This window comes from Geotrypetes seraphini, chromosome 11 (assembly GCF_902459505.1).
Source record: "Geotrypetes seraphini chromosome 11, aGeoSer1.1, whole genome shotgun sequence".
In the NCBI taxonomy this organism is placed as follows: domain Eukaryota; kingdom Metazoa; phylum Chordata; class Amphibia; order Gymnophiona; family Dermophiidae; genus Geotrypetes; species Geotrypetes seraphini.
This window is the reverse complement of record NC_047094.1, coordinates 35,847,136-35,869,494: the sequence shown is the minus strand read 5'-3', so window position 1 is coordinate 35,869,494 and position 22,359 is coordinate 35,847,136. Positions and strand designations below refer to the sequence as shown.

Genomic DNA, 22,359 nt, shown 5'->3' with positions numbered 1-22,359 from the left:
AAATTTATACATACACCATGGAGTTTTAAAACGAACAAATTTTAAAGTGATGAAAATCTTGGAGAATTTTTTTTTTTTTTAGATATTTGTATTCTGCTCTACACAGTTCTCAATGGATTTCACTTTCAAACATACATAATAATCCAGCAACATATAAAATAATCTAAAAATAACATTATAATCAGAAAATAATATTAAAAATTGAACTAAGGCCAGTACTGGGCAGACTTGCACGGTCTGTGTCTGTATATGGCCACTTGGTAGAGGATGGGCCGGGGAGGGCTTCAATGGCTGGGAGGGTGTAGATGGGCTGGAGTAGGTTTTAATGGAGATTTCGGCAGTAGGAACCCAAGCACAGTTCCGGGTAGAGCTTTGGATTCCTGCCCAGAAATAGCTAAGAAGAAAAAATTTAAAAATTTAAATTGAATCAGGTTGGCAGACTGGATGGACCATTCGGGTCTTTATCTACCGTCATCTACTATGTTACTATAAGAATTACAAAAACAAATTAAGTGGAGGAGAGTGTGGTATAGTGGCTAAGAGCTACAGCCTCAGCACCCTGAGGTTGTGATTTCGGACCCCGTGCTACTCCTGATGATGCTAGGCAAGTCACTTAATTCTCCACCGCCCCGGGTACATTAAATAGACTGTGAGCCTGCTGGGACAGATAGGGAAAATGCTTGAGTACCTGACTGGGGAGAGTGTGGCACAATGGTTAAAGCTACAGCCTCAGCATCCTGAGGTTGTGGGTTCAAACCCACACTGCTCCCAGTGACCCTGGGCAAGTCACCTAATCCCACCATTGCCTCAGGTACATTAAAAAGATTGTGAGTAGAGAATGACATGGTGGTGGTTACCCACAGCTAGCTGCGTTTAGCCGCGGGTAACCCGACAATACGGTGACCAAAAAAAATGGTCACCGCGAGTTCGGGGACGAGGCCATTCACCGCTACGTGGAGCGGTGAATGGTAGCACGGGGCGGTGAACAAGGAGTGAACGCGCGGTGAACGAGCGTTCGATCCGGCAGCCCACTTTCTCCCGCCGGCCGTCCATGCATCTCCCTCCCTCCTTTTCCCTTACCTTCTCTTCTCTTGTTGAAACTGGCGATTTCTATAAGGCTATGAGCTGTATTACAGCCGGAGCCTTGAAGTCGCGTTGCGTTGCCTGCTGGTAAAAGTCTCCTCTGACGCAACTTCCTGTTTCCGGTTGCATCGGAGGAAGAAAAGGTAAGGGAAAAGGAGGGAGGGAGGGAAATGCAGGGCTGGCCGGCGGGAGGGAGCTGCTGGACCGCGTGAAGGGTGCTGGGAGTGGGGGGATGGAGAGGAGAAGACGCTGAAGACGGGGCCGGGGCCGTGAAAAAGACAGCAGGGCAGTGACAGGGCGGTGAAGGGGACAGCAGAGACGGGGGACGGGGCAGTGAAAGGGACAGCGGGGACGGGGCGGTGCAGAGGATGGTGGTCTGGGGACGGGGCGGTGACGGGGACAGAATTTTTCCCCGTGTCATTCTCTAATTGTGAGCCCACCCAGGACAGGCAAAAATGCTTGAGTACCTGAATAAATTCATGTAATCCATTCTGAGCTCCTTTAGGACAGGCTAAAAAGAAATCAAATACCAAATGCAATCAACAAAAATGACTTTTGGCAAAGTTACATTTAAAAGATGAGATTGCAGTGACAGAACTTGAAACGTTATGCAGAAAAGATAACACTCCTTTATTTTTATGGGTGGGCTTATAAATTTGGAATAAAAAAGGAACAATCTGAACTATGATGAAATAATGAGTGATATATTCTTCGTCATTATACTGACACGTGGTTGCATTATTTGAGCTCCATGTTCCTTTCATGTTGCACAGGTTGATATTCTATATTTAAAAAATAAAGAAAAATAAGAGTGATTCCAGGAAATATTTCTACACATTTACTCATTAATGTAGCTCAGAAATTTTACAGACCAGAGATTCTAGTGAATAGAGACTCCCAGGATAATAATAATAATAATAACTTTATTCTTATATACCGCCAACAATCTTGCGACTTCTAGGCGGTTTACAGCAAAGAATATTGCAATGTACATCTGATAGTAACAGCATTAATGATAATAACAACAGTTATGTATTGTAGGGTCGTGAAGTACCTTGCGGTTTGCACAAGGTTGGAAGTTAGTGATTGGGGTTATCAGTTTACAAGAACAGATTTGGGGAGTGATTACGAGGGGGGTTATTGTCCTTGTTCGTTGCCTAGGTATTTTGTGAACAGGATGAGCTGAGTTGCTGATAAATATTTACTTACATACGGATTTTCAGCTTGGTAGCCAAGCGTAATGGTTTGAATGGATTCTTCCACCCCATTTACCACAATTCTAGTTTCCAGTAAGTAGTGGCTCTTTTTCTTATCCACAGTAAATGTTTCCTGCAAGAGGAGGCTTTGAGGAACTGGCAATTTAAAGGGATGCCTAGAACAAGATGAAGCAACAGGTCAGAAGCAAAAAACAGCAGGAAACTACAATAGTTTTTTGCTGTTGTTGTTTTTTTTGAGGGGGGGGTGGGAATTCTGGGCGTCTCGATCTTTGAACTATGTCAAGATTCTCCGTTTGTTGTGAGACAGCCCTCGGCAAGTCTTATCTTCCCACAGCAGAATCTACGAATCTGAGCTCTGCACACATCTGGCACCAAACCAAGATAAAAACTCTCTCCACTGAACAAAAGATCCCTAGCAAGTATAATTTATTTATTTATTAATTACTTCCACTTCATTTCCCGCTTCATCTTGGATGTTAGCCTGGTTTTATCACATCCCCTGTCTTATTAGTTCACCGTGTCATACATTCTCCGACGTGCTTACAACAGATGTGTCTCAATAAATAGAATACGGTAAAAAAAAAAAAAAATGGGAAGAAAACAATCTCCAGAGACAACAGAAAAGGAGAATTAAGGAAATTCAATACTGGAAACATTTGGAACATTCTACAGTCGGCATCCAGCAACATCAGTTTCACGTGTACTATTCACATGACTAAGACTTTGATGAAGAAACGCTTTCATAATTCAGGAAGTGGCAAGTAAAATTAGCACTTCGCTAAAGAATTCAAATACATTTGAGCTGAATTTGGTCTTCCTATGAGGAGAGAAGCTTGAAAAAGCATGAGCTAACATTTTTATTTAAAACCTTAGTGGCCAGACTAAAGATTCCACATTAACTGGATTACAGAGGGAGCCATGATTTACGGCCTGGCCCCCTGACTCATGACTGCCACTAGAATGAATTGAAAAGGATTTGTAAAGAGGGGAACATGAAGGACTCCCGGTGCCACAGCCCAGTCAATATCAATTTGGTTTGAGCAGGAAGCCCACAAATGCAGAAGAAAATTTTTATATCATGAAAAAAAAAACCAAAACCCAGCTGTATTCTACATGTTAATTGAAATATGTGGAAACACAAAAATCAACAGACCTGAAATGGAAGGCTCCACGTTTCTGATAAAACATCTTATCTTTACGCAGCTCTTCAATCTGGCCATCCAGCTGTAGCGCTATAGGCAGCATCTTAGACTCTGTCCACAAGGCCTTGACTGAGGCATTTGTCCTTTTGGGCTAGGAGTCAAAGAACTCGTTGTATACTACTCACTCATGGTCAGCAGAAAAGCACTCCAAATTTCAAGGACTAAATCTGTAAAGTACTTAAATCCTTGACCAAAAAAAAATATTTCTTAGGTATATAACCAGTAGACACAAAAAAATCACTGTCACTGCATACAAAAAAAGTAATCAAATGAGCCTCAGATACACTGATTGAATATTACAATTTCAAGTCAGTTACTTTTAGCCAATAAGGCAACATGTCCTTAATCATTGGCTCTTCTTACATGTCAGGTGGGAGGTTCAGTAAAAAACTCAGACAAAGTCCGAGAAAAACCTGAACCCCATCCGACATGTTGCCTTATTGGCTAAAAGTATCTGACTTGAAGTTGTAATATTCAGTCAATGTGTCTGAGGCTCGTTTGATTAATTTTTTGTATGCAGTGACAGTTCACAGGGTGGTGATTTTTTTTGTGTCTACTAGTTATATACCTAAAAAGTAAAAATTTTGACAAAAAATACCTTTACAATTTGTTGCAAAAAATATTTCAACATATGGCAATCAACAACCTCATATTGCACTCCTTGTGCTGTGCTTTAAAAGTACAGAATCGATTTTAGATTAAAAAGATTCGGGTGATTATTTTAGAACCCCATTTGTAATTTAGACATGTATAACCCAGTATTTAGACAAAGATCAACAAGCAAGCTGTAGATGACTCTCTTTTACTGAACACGTATGATACAGGGTGCCCACCAAAACACTCCTTGATTTTAAATGGTTACAAAATCCAAACTTATTGGAATATGTTTATAAACAAAGATGACAGCAAATACAAGTCCCATAAAGCACGGTTAGCAAGATCTTACACAATCGCTTACACTTTCACCATTATAAGCTGCAATTGGTACAGAAGTTACAAACTTCAGATATTGCAACATGACGAAATGACCATGTGTTCCTCAACTGGCCCTCCGAGATCACCGGACATTACTGCTTGTGACTTTTTCCTTTGGGGGTACATACCTCCACTACCTGCAACTATGGATGATCTGCAGGAACGTATCACTGAAGCTATAAATGCGATCACGCCGGATATGCATCGGAGAATCTAGTCCGAGCTCGATGTTCACATCGATGTTTGCCAAGTAACAGGTGGGGCGCCCATCGAGTGTATGTAATCAACAGATACCATATGAAACTTTATGAGCTGATGAAACTGTAGCCTCAAAGGTGAAAGAATATTCCAATAAATTTTGGTTTTGTAACCATTTAAAATCAAGGAGTATTTTTGTGGGCACCCTGTACATTTCTGTCACTAAAAAGGCCTTACCTGCAAAATGTCTGCTGACCTTCACTTCTGTGCATTTTAGGTACCAAGACATCTTGACCCTGATTCTACAAATGGCGACTAGCTCCTACGCACCATTGAGCGCGACTGTCAATCATCCGCTAGGTGATATTTATAGAAATACACAGGTAGTCATTAGCTGGGGAATTCTATAAAGGGCGCTTAAAGTTATGCTCCTAAAGTTAGGCACCTAACTTAATTAGCAAATTGGCTTCAATGATGAGCTTTAACACGCTCATAATTGAAAAACATAAAATTTAATTGAGAGGTAGGTGCCGATCTTCTTAGGCGCATTTCTATAAAAGATAGGCACCTATCGCATGGGGGCTATCAGTGCCTAACACCAACGTAGACGTGTTTATGGGTGGAGAAAGACTTAGCCGGCACTAGGCGTGATTCTCTAAAGGACTTAGGTGCTTATAATGTAGACCTTTAAAACCCTGGCCTATATTACAGACACCTAAGTTTTAAATTATGCGTGATTCTGTAATGGGGACCTAAGTGTGACTGACATATAACAGGCACCTAACTATAGGCACCTATCATTTTTTGGCATCAATTACAGAATCTGGCCTTAAAAGCTTAGGCGCATCCCTATTTAGGCTAGGGGTTTTTTGCTTAAATAAGTGAACCTATGTCAAACCACGTCCTAAATCCACCCCTAGCCACACCTACTTGCTGGTAGGAGCCTTGGTGTAGATGCCTATCTCAAAGTGGTAGGCGTCTACCAAGTTAGGTTAATTTTTTTTAATAGTTTTTTAAAATTGATCTTAATGGCACTTTCAAATATCAGCGCCAATTAAGCCAATTAGGAAAATTAAGTTAGGCACCTAGATTGGCTAGGCACGCTGATGTAGGGGCCTAAAAGAGAATGACATGGGGACAAATTTGTCCCCAACCCGCGGGATCTCTCAGTCCCCATTGTGTCACTGTGAGCTCTGTCCTCATCTGCACAAACTTCGAAACTTTGAAATCATAAGTGCTCAAGGCTTGTGCGGTTAAGGCACAGCTTATACGAATAGAACAGGGACAGATCTCGTAGAGACAGGATGGGGATATTAAGAGTGGATAGCGTAGCTGGTTTTAAGAAAGGTTTGGACAATTTCCTGGTGGAAAAGTCCATAGTCTGTTATTGAGAAAGACATTGGGAAAGCCACTGCTTGCACTGAATCGGTAGCATGGAATGCTGCTACTCTGGGTTTTGGCCAGATACTAGAGACCTGGATTGGCCACCATGAGAATGGGCTACTGGACTTGATGGACTATTGGTCTGACCCAGTATGGCTGTTCTTATGCTCTTACATGAAGCCGAGTATAGGGCAATCAAGCCATTATAACATCACTGATGAGTTTGGCTCTGAGGAACTGTGGAATGAGGCATTATGACATCACAATCTCAGCTCTGGAATGTTGTTCTCAATGGGATTCCGGAATCTTGCTATTCTTTGAGATGCTGGAACTCCTTGGGTTTTGGCCAGGCACTAGGGACCTGGAATATCCAACGTGAGAATGGACTCTGGGCTTGATGGACCATTGATGTGACCCAGTAAAGCTATTCTTATGCTCTTATCTTGCGGAGACAGGGACAAATTTGTCCCCGTGTCATTCTCTAATTAGGCATCTTTTATAGAATCAAGGCCTTTAGGTTTCTTTGACTGTAGTACTCATAGTACATTTTCCCCCGCTTTAAGATGGACAAATAGATGACAGAACAAACTCTAACCACGCCAGCGTCTATGCTGCAAGTGATGAAGCAATATACAAATTTTACAGATGAATACTAGCTTCTGTCTCTCCAGAAGAAAATGGCAACATCTACTAAACACATCCCAATTAAGAATATAAGAACATAAGCAGTGCCTCTGCCGGGTCAGACCATAGGTCCATCCTGCCCGGCAGTCCGCTCCCGCGGCGGCCCAAACAGGTCACGACCTGTCTGCATCACCAGAAGGGGCTCCCTTGCCACCTTGGTTTCTCATTGAAGTCCTATCTTCCCATCGTAGTCCTAACCCTCCGGTCTTGCACATGCACGACCTGGTTGGGTTTCTATACTTATTACCTGGTTAGCTTTCTATACCTGTGTTACATCCCAGCACCTCTCTCAGTATCCCACGATCCCTTTATCCCTCAGAAATCCGTCCAATCCCTGTTTGAATCCCTGTTTGAATTAATATCATACACATGAGCATGACAAGATTTCACACTTGAGGAATGGCAACGAGCAAACAAATTCTCCCTTTTACTAAGCCGTGGTAGAAGTTTCTACCGCCTCCCAGAGTGCTAAATGCTCCTACTCTGCTCCGACACTCTCAAAATTCCTATGAACGTCGGAGCAGCATCGGAGCATTCAGCGCCCCGGGGTGCGTCAGAAACCTCTACCGCACGCTCAGCAAAACAGGGGGAAAATATGCAAAAACTCAGGGCTCACGACAAACCGACATAATAGGTCAAGATGTCAAGCTCGGTTCTCCCATCGTCATTTCAAGTCGTCATGTTGCGGTCTTACCCCATCCAGGTTTACATAGTCCGCAGTCAAGTTAAATTCTCGCTTTGCACTCCTTAGTTTAAATAGGAAAGATTTAACGCGTTCGTTGTTCTCAAAATGAATTTCATTTTTCAAAAGCTGGTTCCATAGAGACACCACTTCACTGTAGCTTCTGAAGGCATTCCTCTCAATGTGGTTCACTGTGGAGGCCTAAAAGTGAAAGTTAAAACAGGGTTGTTGGTTTGTTTTCCCCTCCCCCCTTTTTTTCTATTTTTTTGAAAAATAAGCTCAGATATTTGTGCGTTTTTCTGTACCAATGACCAGCAGATACTGGACTAAAGGAAACAGAAAATCCATATATTTTCACGTATTAAGTAAAATCCCTTCCACCTGATATTTAAAGCAATTTAAGAAGGAAGGAGAGGCTTCTGCTTGTTTAGAGTGCTTAAGGAAGCTCAACCACCCATATTCAACCCATTGCTCTTAACCCACCCATTGCTCTTAACTGGGCAATGCCATTCAATATTGATTCTTATCTCTCATGTTTAAAGGAAACAAATGATGACACTACAGAAATGTAAATGGTATTCTAGATCAACAGATTAAGAATAGTTGCACAAAATCACCAGGAGGGATTGACAGCAGCTCTGGCTCCCCACACCACTGGACCACCAGGGCAGTACTGAAGGCCCGCGGCGGGTAAGGGATGGGGGTTAGCTCGAATATAAACCGAGATCCTCATTTATGGGCCATTTTTTTGGCCCCAAAATTTCAGTTTATATTCGAGTATACTCCCCCCCCTCCGTATTCATGGTGGTTAGGGGCAAAGCCAGCCCGCGAATATTGAAAATTCGCAAATAACTTTTGGGCAAGCTCTGACCCACCCCTGCCTCCCGGACCTTACCTGGTGGTCTAGAGGTGACGTGGGTCAGGCGCAATCCTCCTACACTCCTGCCCCGTGAAGAGTCGTCATCGAAAATAGCTGCCGTGAGTTCCCGTTGTAGTCTCGTGAGACCACGGGAACTCACAACAGCCATTTTCGATGACGGCTCTGCACGGGGCAGGAGTGTAGGAAAATCGCTCCCGCCCCGCGTCACCGCTAGACAACCAGGTAAGGTCGATTCACTGGGAGGGAAAGGGGGGGGCGGCACAAAAACTGCAAATAGGCGAAACCGCGGGTCCTGAAATCGCGAATAAGGAGGGAGGAGTGTATATACAGTAATGAATATTTATAAAATACAGATAATTTGGGTTTTTATATATAAAAAGAAGAGAGATACTAGGACTGACTTTCAGATATGTAGTGGAAGGTGTATAGATGTGAATTCGCCCTTCTTTTCCATTGCTTTTGCCTTTACAGAACATTTCCACCACCAGGTTCTTGATGGAAAGGGCTTTCCCTGCGCTTAGCTCAATAGTCGACTGGTAAGCTTGACGCTGAGGCTGGCTCATTGTACATGCTGTATGTAGATAGAGCCAGGGGGTGTCCACACTGAAGGTCCCTGTGAAGAAACAAAGTAGCCAGCAGTCTGTAAAATCTACTAATGCACATTTCAAAAGGAAATTTTTTGCAATATATTATCACACTTCAACAGTAACCGTTCAACCCTAACTATAAAATTCTCTCTATGGATACTAAAAGGTTATTCAGTCAATGGACAGTATCTAAGGTACCTGAAGTATTTAGGCAACTAACCTGTACAATCCTACTCCACAACAACTGATCTCTGTTAATAGCTGTTAATAGCTAGCTTCTAACTTTGTTAATTCTACTTAATTTGTAACATCTTTTAACCATTGAAAACCGCATAGAACTTCACGGTCCTGCGGTATATAAACTATTGTTGTTATTATTATTATTATTACTAAGGATCTGCTTGAAAAGAGAGAGTGTGCGCATCCATGATCTACTGTAGGATTGTGCACGCGCGCTAATGGCCAAGCAATGCACAGAGAGGTTGAGTGTGGCTATTAACTCATTGTGTTGGTAACTCTCTTGTCAGAAAGAGTTTTAAAGAATTACTTTAAATATTTAAAAAAAGCTGTTTTTTTGCGGGCAGTCAATTCAATTTTTTTTAGATGCAACGAGAGCCACTTGGAAACCTAGGAAACAGTTCCATTTTTCTTTTTCACCCCCTGTACTACACAGTTCCCTTTGATTTTTGCAGCCCGAGTGCATGACCCTGCGTTTTTTTAGCATAAAATCTTAGGGCTCCTTTTACGAAGCCGCGTTAGCAGCATTATCGCACGCAACTTTTTAGCGCACGCTAACCCCTGCGCTAGCCGAAAAACTACCGCCTGCTCAAGAGGAGGTGGTAGCAGCTAGCGCGGCCGGCAAATTAGCACGCACTGTTACGCATGTTAAACCGCTAACGTGGCTTCGTAAAAGGAGCCCTTAGTTGCCAATATCTAGACCATTCTTCGAGCTTTGCTAGATCCCTCCTTATGCTATCCATACCTTCAATATGCTCCATGGAAAACCCTTAGATAGATCCCTTAGATTTCACAACTATAAGAGAGGAAAAAGCTCCATAGTAGTTTACCTTCCCACTTCATAAGGAGATTTTTGGAGGAATCTTTCCACCGCAGTCCTGCCGTGAATGGTATGTGATCGTTATAATGCACCTTCAAGTTAGTGTCACTCTCTGAATGGCCCTGTAGGAAGTACATGTGTTGCAGCTGGGTCCTGTAATCCACCTGCTTCTCAGGAATTTGCAACGTAAACTGGAGGGAAAAAAAAAAAAATTTAAACCAACACCTACTTATTTCAGGTTCATTATTCAAAAAGAGCTCAGCTCCTAAATTTATCCTCTTCTAAGTTAGTTTCCTAAATCTGTGCCCTATTTTCAGCCAAATTTAGGAATCTACCCCCTCCCCTTTTTTATGAAGCCGCGTTGGTGTTTGTTTTTTTTTTTAATCACCAGCCGCAGTGGTAAAAGTTCCGACGCTCATAGGATTTCTATGAACGTCTGAACTTTTACCGTCATGGCCTGTGATTACAAAAACGCCAGTGCAGCTTCATAAAAAAGGGGGGGGGGGGGTAAATAATGAAACTTTACTTTAAAAACAGGTTAATGAAATTTTGTGGGGATTTGGTTAGGATTTTTCCTGATGTCTCTAGGACTACTCAATTAAGGAGGAAAGAATTTCTGAAATTGAAGGATAGAGTTTTTGCCCTGGAGGCATCCTTTTACCTGAAATTTCCCTGTAAATGTTTGGTTAAGTTACAAGATATTGAGTATGCCTTTTGGGATCCTATACAACTACAACAATTTTTAGTTGCAAGAGAACAGAAATGAGTTTGTTTCACCTAGCTGAGAATATGAGGAGAATTAATTTAAAATAATATCCCATCTAGTAAGGAATGATTCAAGGCTCTCTAGTGTGAACCGAGAATTATTGTCCTTTATTTTCTTGAATTTATTTGATTAGAAATAGTAATATGTGCTCCCCATTAATGTGGGCTTAAAAGGAATTATGTATGCATGGTTTGATTATGTATTGTTTTGTGTGATTTTCCTTTTTTCCTTTGGAATTATTGGATATTGTAATGTATTCAAAATTATAAATTAAAAAAAAAAAGGGGGGGAAGACTTAATTTAGGAGCTTAAAAGTCATATTCATGAATTTAGGCCTTGAAAGAAGAAATTGAGATGGACCAAATGACTTCCGGCAGCCAGGCATAGTGCCGTGACCCTTTATGGGAAGATATATGGTGACTCTTCTTCAGCTCATTAGAATCTAAAGTGGCTCCAGCTTAAAAATGAAGGAAGGCCATTGGTCTTAAGCCATGTTGGGAAGGGGGAACAATAACTTTCAAGGCTTAATGTTATGGATTTTTTTTTTCTCACACCTCTCCTTCAGCAAGCAGCACAGTTACTTTTGGAAAAAAAAAACAACAAAAAAAAAACTCACTGTATTTCTGAATGACTGTTTAAAACATAATAAATCTTTATTAAACTGTGTCTTCATAGCAGGACCATAACAAAAATAAACCCCGATTTTCAGAACTAGGCTCATAAATCTAGACAAACGAATTGCAAGCCTAAATTCTGGGGCTTTTCAATTCTGAGTGATTTATTAGGTATTTTATTTATTGCTTTTCAAGGTTATCTAAGCGGGTTTACAATCAGGCCAGTGGTTAGAGCTACAGCCTCAGCACCCTGAGGTTGTGGGTTCAAATCCCATGCTGCTCCTTGTGACCCTAGGCAAGTCACTCGATCCCCCATTGCCCTAGGTACATTAGATAGCTCATGAGCCCATCAGGACAGAGAGAGAGAATGCGCTTGAGTGCCTGGTAACCGAAGTGGATTTAAGGCGGAGAAAAGAAGTTAGGAGTTTAGTGCTGATTTTCAGTACTAGGCTCATAAAATCAGACTCGTAGGTAAGTAGGTAGGAAGAACGAGAGGACACTCTCTAAAGTTAAAAGGGGATAGATTCCGTACAAACGTATGGAAGTTCTTCTTCACCCAGAGAGTGGTGGAAAACTGGAACGCTCTTCCGGAGGTTGTTATGGGGGAAAACACCCTCCAGGGATTCAAGACAAGGTTGGACAAGTTCATGCTGAACCGGAACGTATGCAGGTAGGGTTGATCTCAGTTAGGGCTCTGGTCTTTGACCTGGGGGCCACTGCGGGAGCGGACTGCTGGGCGCGATGGACTACTGGTCTGACCCAGCAGCGGCAATTCTTATGTTCTTAGGCAAATGATAGGCAGGCTTAAATTTAGGAGCATGACCTTTAAGCTTCTATAGTAAGATGAATTTTCAGCTGAAAATTTGTGCTCCTAGCCCCCCCTCTTCTATGAAACTGCGCTAGCAGTTTCTAGCACTGGGAGACGCCCTGAATGGCCCGCGCTGCTTCTGACGCTCATAGGAATTCTAAGAGCGTCGGGAGCAGCACGGGCCATTCAGCACGGCTCCCCGCGCTAGAAACTGCTAGCACAGTTTCGTAGAAGAGGGGGTAGGTTTGACTAAAAATAGGACACAAATCTATGAGTCAAATTTAAGATCACAGCTTTTTTTTTTTTATATTGGGCCCAATAATTTTAGGTAAGAGGTGGAAATTTGACATCAAACCGGACCTCCTTGTAAACGATTCTGCTCGCACTACTAGGGAAAAATTAGGACGCCTTCCTACAGTGTGTGGTTAATCTCCTAACTTCTCACACAAGCAGTGGACCCGTGCATAGGACTTCCAGCTTTCCACAGAAAACTCAACAAAGCCTTAATTAGAAAAGAAGGTGTGTCAAGAATACAGTGCGTATTGAGATTAGATTAGATTTTTCAAAGTAAATAAGTTACCTCCATAAAGTAGTTGGTTCGGGATGGATCTGAATCATTTTTGAAGGTCTGACTGAGGAAGAGTTTTCTCCTGTTATTCCTTTCATCCCAATGTCTTCCATAATTCACCTCCAGCTGTGAAGCGAGATGAGCTGTACTCTCTTCATGTTGAAGCTGGACCTGTGCAAGACATTCCATCATTCCATTCTCACTGATTTGGCAAGTTACTGCAGAACGTCCGTGTGCATCCCACAGGAAGCCATTTTAAGTTACATCAGGCATGCATCAGTGCCTGACGCAGCTTAGTGAAAGGGCCCCTTAACTGTACAAATTTTGGCTGTTTTAGTTCTTCTGATTTTCAGTTCAATTTAGCCAGTTAGACTTTCAGCCAAATATCATCCTTAACCGACCTGTTAAAATTTAGCTGCTTAGAATTAGGGGGTTCAGGGCTCTCGTCAACTAACTTTAGCCAGGAAGGGCTGAAATTTGCACAAACTTAAATCAGCTCCTGCTCAATTGAAAAAAATATATTCATAGTGATGCCAATTTTTCACATTCTGCTATTTCACGTGCCTGACCAAATTAAGTAGCGGAGGGCACCCCAGAATCCCCTCTCATTCAGCCTACCCAAAACTAGGAGGACGTAGTCCCCTTTTACAAAACCACTCAAGAGGTTTATAGCGCCTGCCGGTGCTCTGAATGCTCTGCGCTGCTCCGATGGTCTTATGAACGTCGGAGCAGCGCAGAGCATTCTGTGCACCAACTGGTGCTAAAAACCTTTTACGTGGTTTTGTAAAAGGGGTGTTAGTGTCTCACGCTGCTCGGCCTGCTCCACTTGTTCTTTTTTTTTTTTTTAATATAATTTTTATTGTAAAAGCAGTCAAATACACACATCCGTGGTCTCTAGTGGGCAGGTGGATAGAAGGAGTTCTTGCAATTTTATTTTTAATCAAGAGAGTGGGAAGGAAGGATGTTAGAATATTTTCAATTGTAAGATGTAAAATAGTTATTTATATATTACTTGTTGGAATGTTCATCTTTATCTCTATCTCTACCTCTGTCTTTATATTTTTATCTTTATTTTTCATAAATTGTTTCTTCGGGTACTTTAGTTAGATTGTGAGCCTTTGGGGCAGTTAGGGAAATTTTCCAAGTACCTATCTTATTTATTTTTCTCTATTGTGTCTTTGTAATGCATCATTTTTGTAAACCGCTTAGAAACCTCACGGTTATTAGCGGTATATAAGAATTAAATTACAAGGGGTTGGGGGCTTTCATCCCTGCAAGTACATTTTAATCAGGTGTATGAAACATAAAAACATGATGGCAGATAAAGGCCAAATGGCCCATCCAGTCTGCCCATCAACAGTATCTCCTATCTCCTCCTCTCCCTATTGGCTAAGGCTCTTTACACCTGCATCGTGAGGTCACAGAGCATTCTTGTTATAAGCTAAGGCTCTTAATACTGCATTGTGAGGTCATAGAGTTTATGGTTATAGAAATATAGAAACATGATGGCAGATAAAGGTCAAATGGTCTATCCAGTCTGCCTATCTGTAGCATCCATAATCTCCTCGTCTCCCTAAGAGATCCCACGTGCCTATCCCACGCTTACTTGAATTCAGACACAGTCTTTGTCTTCATTACCTCTACCAGGAGACTATTCCTTGCATCTACCACACTTTCTGTAAAAAAGTATTTCCTTAGATTACCCCGGAGCCTATCACCTCTTAACTTCATCCTATGCCTTCTCATTCCAAAGCTTCCTTTAAAATGAAAGAGACTTGTCTCTTGCACTTTTGTGCCACTTAGGTATTTAAACATCTCTATCATATCAATTCTGGAGGCCGCACTTTCAAAAAGATATAAAAAGGATGGAGTCGGTCCAGAGGAAGGCTACTATAATGGTGTGTGGTCTTCATCTTAAAACTGTGTAATGTAAATGCGCATGAATCGAGTCTCTTTCATTTGAAAATAAACTCTGCAATGAGAGGGCATAGGATGAAGTTAAGAGGTGATAGGCTCCGGAGTAATCTAAGGCAGTGTTTTTCAACCTTTTTTGGGCAAAGGCACACTTGTTTCATGAAAAAAATCACGAGGCACACCACCATTAGAAAATGTTAAAAAATTTAACTCTGTGCCTATATTGACTATATATAAAGTAATTCTCTTGAATAGGAATCAAATAAACACAAAGAAAGTATTTTATAATTACTTTATTATGAAATATTAAGTAAACAGAATAGTGAAAAATTATAAAATACTTTATTCAGTGCGAAACCTGGGCCTGTTTGGCTGAACACAAAGCTGATATTCTGGCTGGAATGGAAGAAAGACACACACGTAGCTCTTCGTCAACAGCTCTCAGTCTCTCTCTGTATTTGGTTTTTATAGCATACAAAAATAGACAAATATACCCTCCATCCTTTTTATTAAACCACAATAGCAGTTTTTAGCGCAGGGAGCTGCGCTGAATGCCCAGCGCTGCTCTTGACGCTCATAGGCTCCCTGCGCTAAAAACCACTATTGCGGTTTAGTAAAAGGTGACCATATTGTAAAATATAGACAGCAGATATAAATTCAGAACTGTGCATAGTAAGTGAAGGGAAGTTTTCATCTCTGGGAATTTACCCAGTTAACTATTAAGTTATTTGGGCAAATTCCTTTGAAAACTGTGGTAATACTGCCTCCACTTTGCTAAATTTAAAATAAAATCATTTTTCCTACCTTGTCTGGTGATTTCTGGTTGCACTTTCTTCTTCTGACTGTGCATCCAATCTTTCTTCCCTTCTATCAGCCTGTATGCTTTCTCTCCTCCATACCTCATTCCCTCCCCCAACTTTTTCTTCCTCTCTCCCTGACCTTTCTTTCTTTTTTTCTGTTTCTCTTCTTTCCTTCTGTTTCCCTGCCTGCCCCCTTTCTTTCTTTCTCCCTGCCGTTCCCCAAGCCACTGCCACTGCCGCTGCCATCGGGGAACAGGACCCACCAATGGATAACAGGCCCCAAAGCCGACGCCGACGCATGCTCTCCCTGACGTCAATTCTGCAATCGGAGAGGAAGTTCCGCCCAGCCAGGCAGCGATTGGCTGGCCCGAACTTCCTCTCCGACTGCAGAATTGACGTCGGGGAGAAGAAGACTTATCGGCTCGATAGATTAGATCGCCAAGACAAAGTGAGTCCTGGGTGATCGACTCACTTTGCCTTGGCGAGCTACTGGCGCCCCTGCCTCGGGCCCCCTGTCAGCTCCAGGCCCCTGAATGCAGGACTGGTAGTACTGCCCTGATGGCGGCCCTGCGGCACACCAGGCAACATCTCGCGGCACACTAGTATGCCGCGGAACAGCGGTTGAAAAACACTGATCTAAGGAAATACTTATTTACAGAAAGGGTGGTAGATGCATGGAACAGTTTCCCAAAAGAGGTGGTGGAGACAGAGACTGTGTCTGAATTCAAAATGGCCTGGGATAGGCACATGGGATCTTTCGGAGAGAGAAAGAGATAATGGTTACTGCAATGAGCAGACTAGATGGGCCATTTGGCTCTTATCTGCCCTCATGTTTCTATAACCACAAAGTTCTATGACATCACAATGCAGGTGTAAAGAGCCTTAGCCTATAGGAAGAGGAGATGCAAATGTTAAGAGCCTTAGCCAATAGGAAGAGGAGGAGATAATGGTTACTGCAGATGGGTAGACTAGATGGGCCATTTGGCCTTTTATCTGCCATCATGTTTCTATGTTTCTATATCTCTACTACTAGTATTTATTATTTCTATAGCATTACAAGATGCATGCAGGGCTGTGTATTAAACATGCAAGAGATGGTCCCTTACAACTTAATTATAACAGACACATTGGACAAAAATGTTGAATAAACATGCAGTTCATGTAAGGAAATACAAATCAAGATCAAGAGGTAGAGAGGGTAAGGGACTACAGAGGGAATGGCAGACAAATACGGTGCTTTGCAAATTGGTATGATTAGTATTTAAATGCAGTTTCAAAAAAGTGAAATTTAGCCTGGATTTGAATAGCACCAGAGATGGAGCCCAACATACTGAGTCAGGCAGGTTGCTTCAGGCAATCAGAGACTTCCTTAGGCGCCTCCCTAAGGAAGCCCCAAGGGAGGAGCCCGAGGCACCTCAGCCAATCAGGGCCTTAGGCCCCTCCCTGTGCATCACATGATACACCGGGGTGGGGCCTAAGGCCGCAGTTCGTCGGAGGAGGCCTTGAGCAGGAGGGACTGAGCACCCCTCCTACTCCCAACTTTTTAAAGGTACGGGGAAGGGGGTGGGCCAGGCCCAGCCTGGCAGGTGGCAGGAGGGGGGGTTGCGATGGCAGGAGGGAGTTGGCATTCCTCCTACCATATTCATTTGCACACGGGGAGGGGGTGGGTGGGTAGCATCGGGCCAGATGGAAGTGTGAATAACGGTGGGCAGCGGTGCAGGGAGGGAGCACTGTTGGATTAAAACTCAGGCTCGCAATGCACTTTTTGCAGAATATATAAAAAAGGAAAAATTCCTTTTTTTATATATTCTGCTAAAAGCATTGCGAGCCTGTGGTTTTAAAGGGCAGGTGAGTCAGTATGAAGTGAAGTGATTGGTCCTCAGCAGTCGCTTCACTTCAGATCAGCAAGCCAAATCGGTGTTCCTTTTTCTGTTTAGTGAATCGAGGGCTTCCTACTTATGCATGCCATTTCCCCTCATTTGCATGTGTGGATCGGATCAGAGATTGATCGCACAGCTGTTTAGTGAATCGGGTCAGGGAACAATCGCAAAACCATCGGTAAGTTTTGTGAATCTAGCCCTATGTGAATATAAGAATAGCCTTATTGGGTCAGACCAATGGTCCATCTAGCCCAGAATCCCGTCTTCATGGTGGCCAATCCAGGTCACAAATACCTGGAAACCCCCCAAATAGTAGCAACATTCCAGAACCCCTAAGAGTAGCAAGATTCCATGCAGAATCTTATAGAGCAGCAAGATTCCGGAATCCCAGATAGTAGCAACATTCCATGCTACCAATCCACAGAAAGCAGTGGCTTCCCTCATGTCTATCTCAATAGCAGACTATGGACTTTTCCTCTAGATGTGCATAAATGGAGAGTAAAAACATTTTTTTAAATCCCTTATTGTTTTCTTGAATTCTGTACCTTGTGATTAAAGGCAGGTATTTGAGTGCAGTGAAGTTCATGTTCCATATCAAGTTTATAGTCTCCAGTAGAACTCATGTCTGTTTTTATCTTCTGTCCCATGTCACACTCATGCCGTAGAGACTTTGCATTCCCTGTTCGATTTAGAAAGAGAAAGCATCATCCTTCAGCCAGTGAAACACTTACATCTAAAATTCAATCTCTGCACTTTTTATTTTTATTTACACCAACCAATATATAGTCATTTCTTGTATACACAACATTCATTACAATATTTTATAGCAATTATTAAAATTCCAAGCTTATCCTTAAGATGTAGCACAGTATCACTACCCTGTCCTAATACATAATATTTCTCTACAGTATTTAAATCAACTCTCTTTCCCTGCTTCCATCCTCAAACGTTTGCCTACACAACCATGTCTTAACCCCTTTCTGGTACTATATAGAGAATGACATGGGAAGTGTTTCCTGCAGTAAGTTGCATCTAACCGCAGCTAACCCGCAGGAATGGGGGGGGGATGCGGGGATTTGCCATTTGCCGTGGATACAGAAACAAGGCTTTTCACCACCCTGCAGAGCGATAAATGGCCTTGTCCCCGCAGTAAAGATCTGCCACAAGTCACCTCCCTTCCCACCCCTCCTGGCCATTGTGATCGTGGGTCCAGCAGTCCCCCCTCACGATCGCGGGTCCAGCGGCCTCACCCTCATGGGTCCAGCAGCCCTCCTCCCTCCCTATTGCGGGTCCAACAGCCACCCTCCCTTCCTCGCTCCCGATCATGGGTCAAATATGACGGAAGGAGGGACTCAGCCATAAGAAGGTCACGGAGCAGCCCTGCGTGAAATGTTGCCTCTTCATTGATGAGGCTTCTAAGAGGCTGGTAGGACTGTCCCAGAAGGCACAAAGGGGCCAACCCAGGGGAGTCGCAGGGTTTTTTTTTTTGCTTGTTTTAATCCGCGATCGGGAACAAGGGATGGCATGAGGGAGGGGGGCTGTTGGACCCACAATAGGGAGGGAGGGGGCTGCTGGACTTGCAAGGGGGCTGTTGCTGTACCTGCGAAGAGAGGAGGGGTTGCTTGGGCTGCTGGATTGGTTGGAGCTGAAGGGAAGAGAGACAGTTGCTGGATCTGGTTTGAGGATTGAGGGGAAGAGAAAGAGATGCTGAACCCATGTGGAGGGTGATCAGGAGCTGGAGGGAAGGGAGAGGTGCCAGACCCACACCTGTGTGCTGAAGGGAGGGGATAGAGGTGTTGGACACATGGGAACAGGGCTAGAGGGAATAGAGAGAGGTGCAGGACCTGCAGGAGGAACAGAGAGAAGGAAAGGGAAAGAGAAAAGTTGAACCAAGGGGATGAAGGAAGAGTGAGTGAAATATTGAATATAGCAGAGGGACGGAGGAAAGAGAGACAGTGAGAGACACACTGGTGTAAGGGAGTAAGAAAGGGGAGAAGCTGGACACAGGGAGATATACAAAAAGAGGGGAGATGGATGGGAGCATAGGAACATGGACAAAAAGGGGAATGCTGTATGGGGGTGATATATGGACACTGAGGGGTAATGCTAGACATAGGAGTGTATATGGACACAGAGAGAAGATGGCTAGACATGGGGGAGAATAAGAACAAAGAAGGAAATTGATGGTTATAGAGGGGGAGGGTATGAACGCAGGGAGATAGGCACATGGGAAATACTAGAAAGGGAAGTATAGGAGACAGAGAAGGAAGATGCTTGCTGAACATGGGGGAAAAACATACATAGAGATGAAAGATGAATGGTGAGCATGGAGAAAGAAGACATTTCAAATGGTCAGGAGACCCTGGCAAGTCAGTTAAGAGTAGACAGAAGGAAACAGAAACCAGAGCCTGAGACCAATGTGATGTGAAGAATAAAAATGACCAGACAACAAAAGGTTGAAAAAAATAATTTTATTTTCTACTTTGTGATTAGAATATTTTAGATTTGAAATATGTTTCCTGCTAGAGCTGGTATTAGACATAACTGGGGATTGCAAAACCCAGGCTGTGCTTCTTTAGCTTCCAGCTGACTTAGGGCTCTCTCTGACCAGGAGGCAGTTGCCCTAGCTACACTCCCCTAACACTATCCCTGTCATGTGTGACTGCAGTATTCTGTTAGCATGATTTTTCTGTGTAGCATTCTGTAATTTGGCTTATTCAGTTTTCTCGATAGTGGAGGGGATATTTGTAAAGGGGAGGGGAGACAGTGGTTTTGTTGATCCTTGCTCTGTATTATTTGTGATTTATAGAATGACAATTGTACAGAATACTGTTTCTTTTTATACGTTAATAAAATAAGCTCAATATAAAATCATATCTATTCGAGGCTTGTGCGGATGGGATCAGATGGTTTGCGGGGACGGGGCGGGAATGAGGACCGAGCTCGCGAGGATGGGGACAATTTTTTCCCTATGTTATTCTCTAGTACTATACATCATCTGACTTCAGAATAACTTTGGGTAGCTGGTTCCAAAGATAAGGCACGTCTACCAAAAATGCTGCTTTTCTAAATAGTTGCAATAGCTTTTTCACATGAGGGTTTACAAAACAAGTTCTTTTGTGATCATCTCAGTTTGCTAACTGGTTTAGAAAGCATTTAGTCCATAGTCTATCTGCCATCATTTTTTTATAATTCTTTGATTAGATAATGTCATCTTTACAAAAGTCATGGCTGTCAATGCAAACACAGACTTTATAAAAGAAGTTAGCTATTTAAATCAATTTAACTGGGCGGAAGAGACTCCTACCCATATCCAACCCCCAGATTTCCAGCAACCCTTAACCACACAATGTTGGGGCAGAGCTGAGATTTACCCATTTAGGGCTATATTCTATATATGGTGCTTAGCACGATTCTAGGTATGTACACCTTAAAGCAGGGCTGCCCAATTCCGGTCCTCGAGATCTCCTGGCAGGCCAGGTTTTTAGGATATCCACAATGAATATGCATGAGAGAGATTTGCATACCAAGAAGGCAGTGCAGGCAAATCTCTCTCATGCATATTCATTGTGGATATCCTAAAAACCTGGCCTGCCAGGAGATCTCGAGAACTGGAATTGGGCAGCCCTGCCTTATAGAGTCGCACTAAGTGCCAGTGCATGGCATAACTTTTAGACGTACCCATTTAGACCAAGGAAAACCAAACCTAAATGCCTGCGCCTAACTTGTGCGCTCATTTGGGCATATTCTATAACAGTGCGCATAAATTTTAAGAACGCCCACAATACAATCATGTTCCTCCCTTGGCCAGGCTTCCTTTTCAGATTCGTACACTAGAACTGTTGCACAGTACTTTACAGAATACGCCACCCAAGTTGTGCGTGTAATTCTAATTAGCGTCAATTCAGAGGTATTAATTGCCAATTATCAGTGCCAATTAGACTTACTAAACAATTTGGGAGTCAGTGGAGATATTCAGTCCACTAACTGGGGAAATGCCCAGAAAGTCAGGACAACAAAAGGGGGCTGTCTATGACCCATATATTCAATGCCAATTTCTGGATTAGGTCCAGCATTTAATTTTTAGATCAAATTCAGCTCGCAAAAGTCTGCGCCTTTGAAAACACTGACCACCACCAGTTGAATATCAGGAGGAAGATGATTTACAAAAATAACTCATGTGGAACAATTTTTAGTGAACCACTGAAGAATTCTAGATATGTAAATAAGATTAAAACTCTACTATTTTATTCCACATATTTATATATCACCTTCCCTGTCTGTCACATGGGGCTCCTTTTTATCAAGCTGCGGTAGACGGTTAACGCGCGGAATACCGTGCGTTCAACCGCCTGCCGCGCTAGTCGCTAACGCCTCCATTGACAAGGCGTTAGTTTTTTGGTGTGCCACGGGGGTTAGCGCGTGATGAAATGTCCAACGCGCTAACCCCCGTAGCGCACCTTGATAAAAGGAGCCCATCGTGTTCAAAACAATATATAACTTTATTGATTTAGTACACAAACCCCTTTCTGTAGAGCTGTCTAATCGGGTCAGAAATAGAAATAATGCAAAGTAACATATTAAATTATTATTAGCATGTAAAGACAAGACTAAGGGCTCCTTTTACGAAGCCGCAGTAGCGGTTTAACGCGCGTAATAGCACGCGCTAAACCGCCGGCCGCGCTAACCTCTACCGCCTCCTCTGGAGCAGGCGGTAGTTTTTGGCCAGCACAGGGGTAGCACATGATGAAAAGTTGCTCGTGTTAACCCCGCTAGCGCGGCTTAATAAAAGGAGCCCTAACAGTACGGAAGATCAATAAGATCATACCTAGCAGTCCGTATTTTATTCTCAGAACGTTGGACCACGTGCTCCCACGCTGCTGTAAAAGGCCAATGGCATGAGTCCCGATCACACCTGGGAAGTAGGCCTCTCCCTGTAGCGAGTACTGCTTCAGTTTATCGTCCACTTTTTTTTCCAGTTGTACTACAGAAAGAAAATAGAAAAAAGTGGCAGCGTGATGCCCTGACTTAAGATTTAAGGCACGGCAAGCAACCCATCAA

The 22,359-nt window shown here is 42.9% G+C and overlaps 1 protein-coding gene across 6 annotated transcripts in view; it reads right to left on the bottom strand.

Annotated features, from left to right (window-relative positions):
* LOC117369188 overlaps positions 1–22,359 on the bottom strand; it is a 293,723-nt gene that overhangs the window by 143,914 nt on the left and 127,450 nt on the right. For 5 of the 6 annotated variants that reach the window (XR_004541095.1, XM_033963328.1, XM_033963324.1 and 2 more), the window contains 10 exons: positions 22,127–22,282; positions 17,844–17,977; positions 12,717–12,875; positions 9,959–10,139; positions 8,706–8,917; positions 7,437–7,625; positions 3,454–3,593; positions 2,293–2,455; positions 1,811–1,865; positions 1,551–1,594 (listed from right to left, as the gene is read on the bottom strand). Coding sequence is in view for 5 of the 6 variants with exons in the window: in XM_033963328.1 (XP_033819219.1) it covers positions 1,551–1,594; positions 1,811–1,865; positions 2,293–2,455; positions 3,454–3,593; positions 7,437–7,625; positions 8,706–8,917; positions 9,959–10,139; positions 12,717–12,875; positions 17,844–17,977; positions 22,127–22,282 (1,433 nt within the window). In the remaining variant the exon portion in view is untranslated. The remainder of the gene's footprint in view (positions 1–1,550; positions 1,595–1,810; positions 1,866–2,292; positions 2,456–3,453; positions 3,594–7,436; positions 7,626–8,705; positions 8,918–9,958; positions 10,140–12,716; positions 12,876–17,843; positions 17,978–22,126; positions 22,283–22,359) is intronic. The other variant, XM_033963326.1, reaches the window with a different exon arrangement.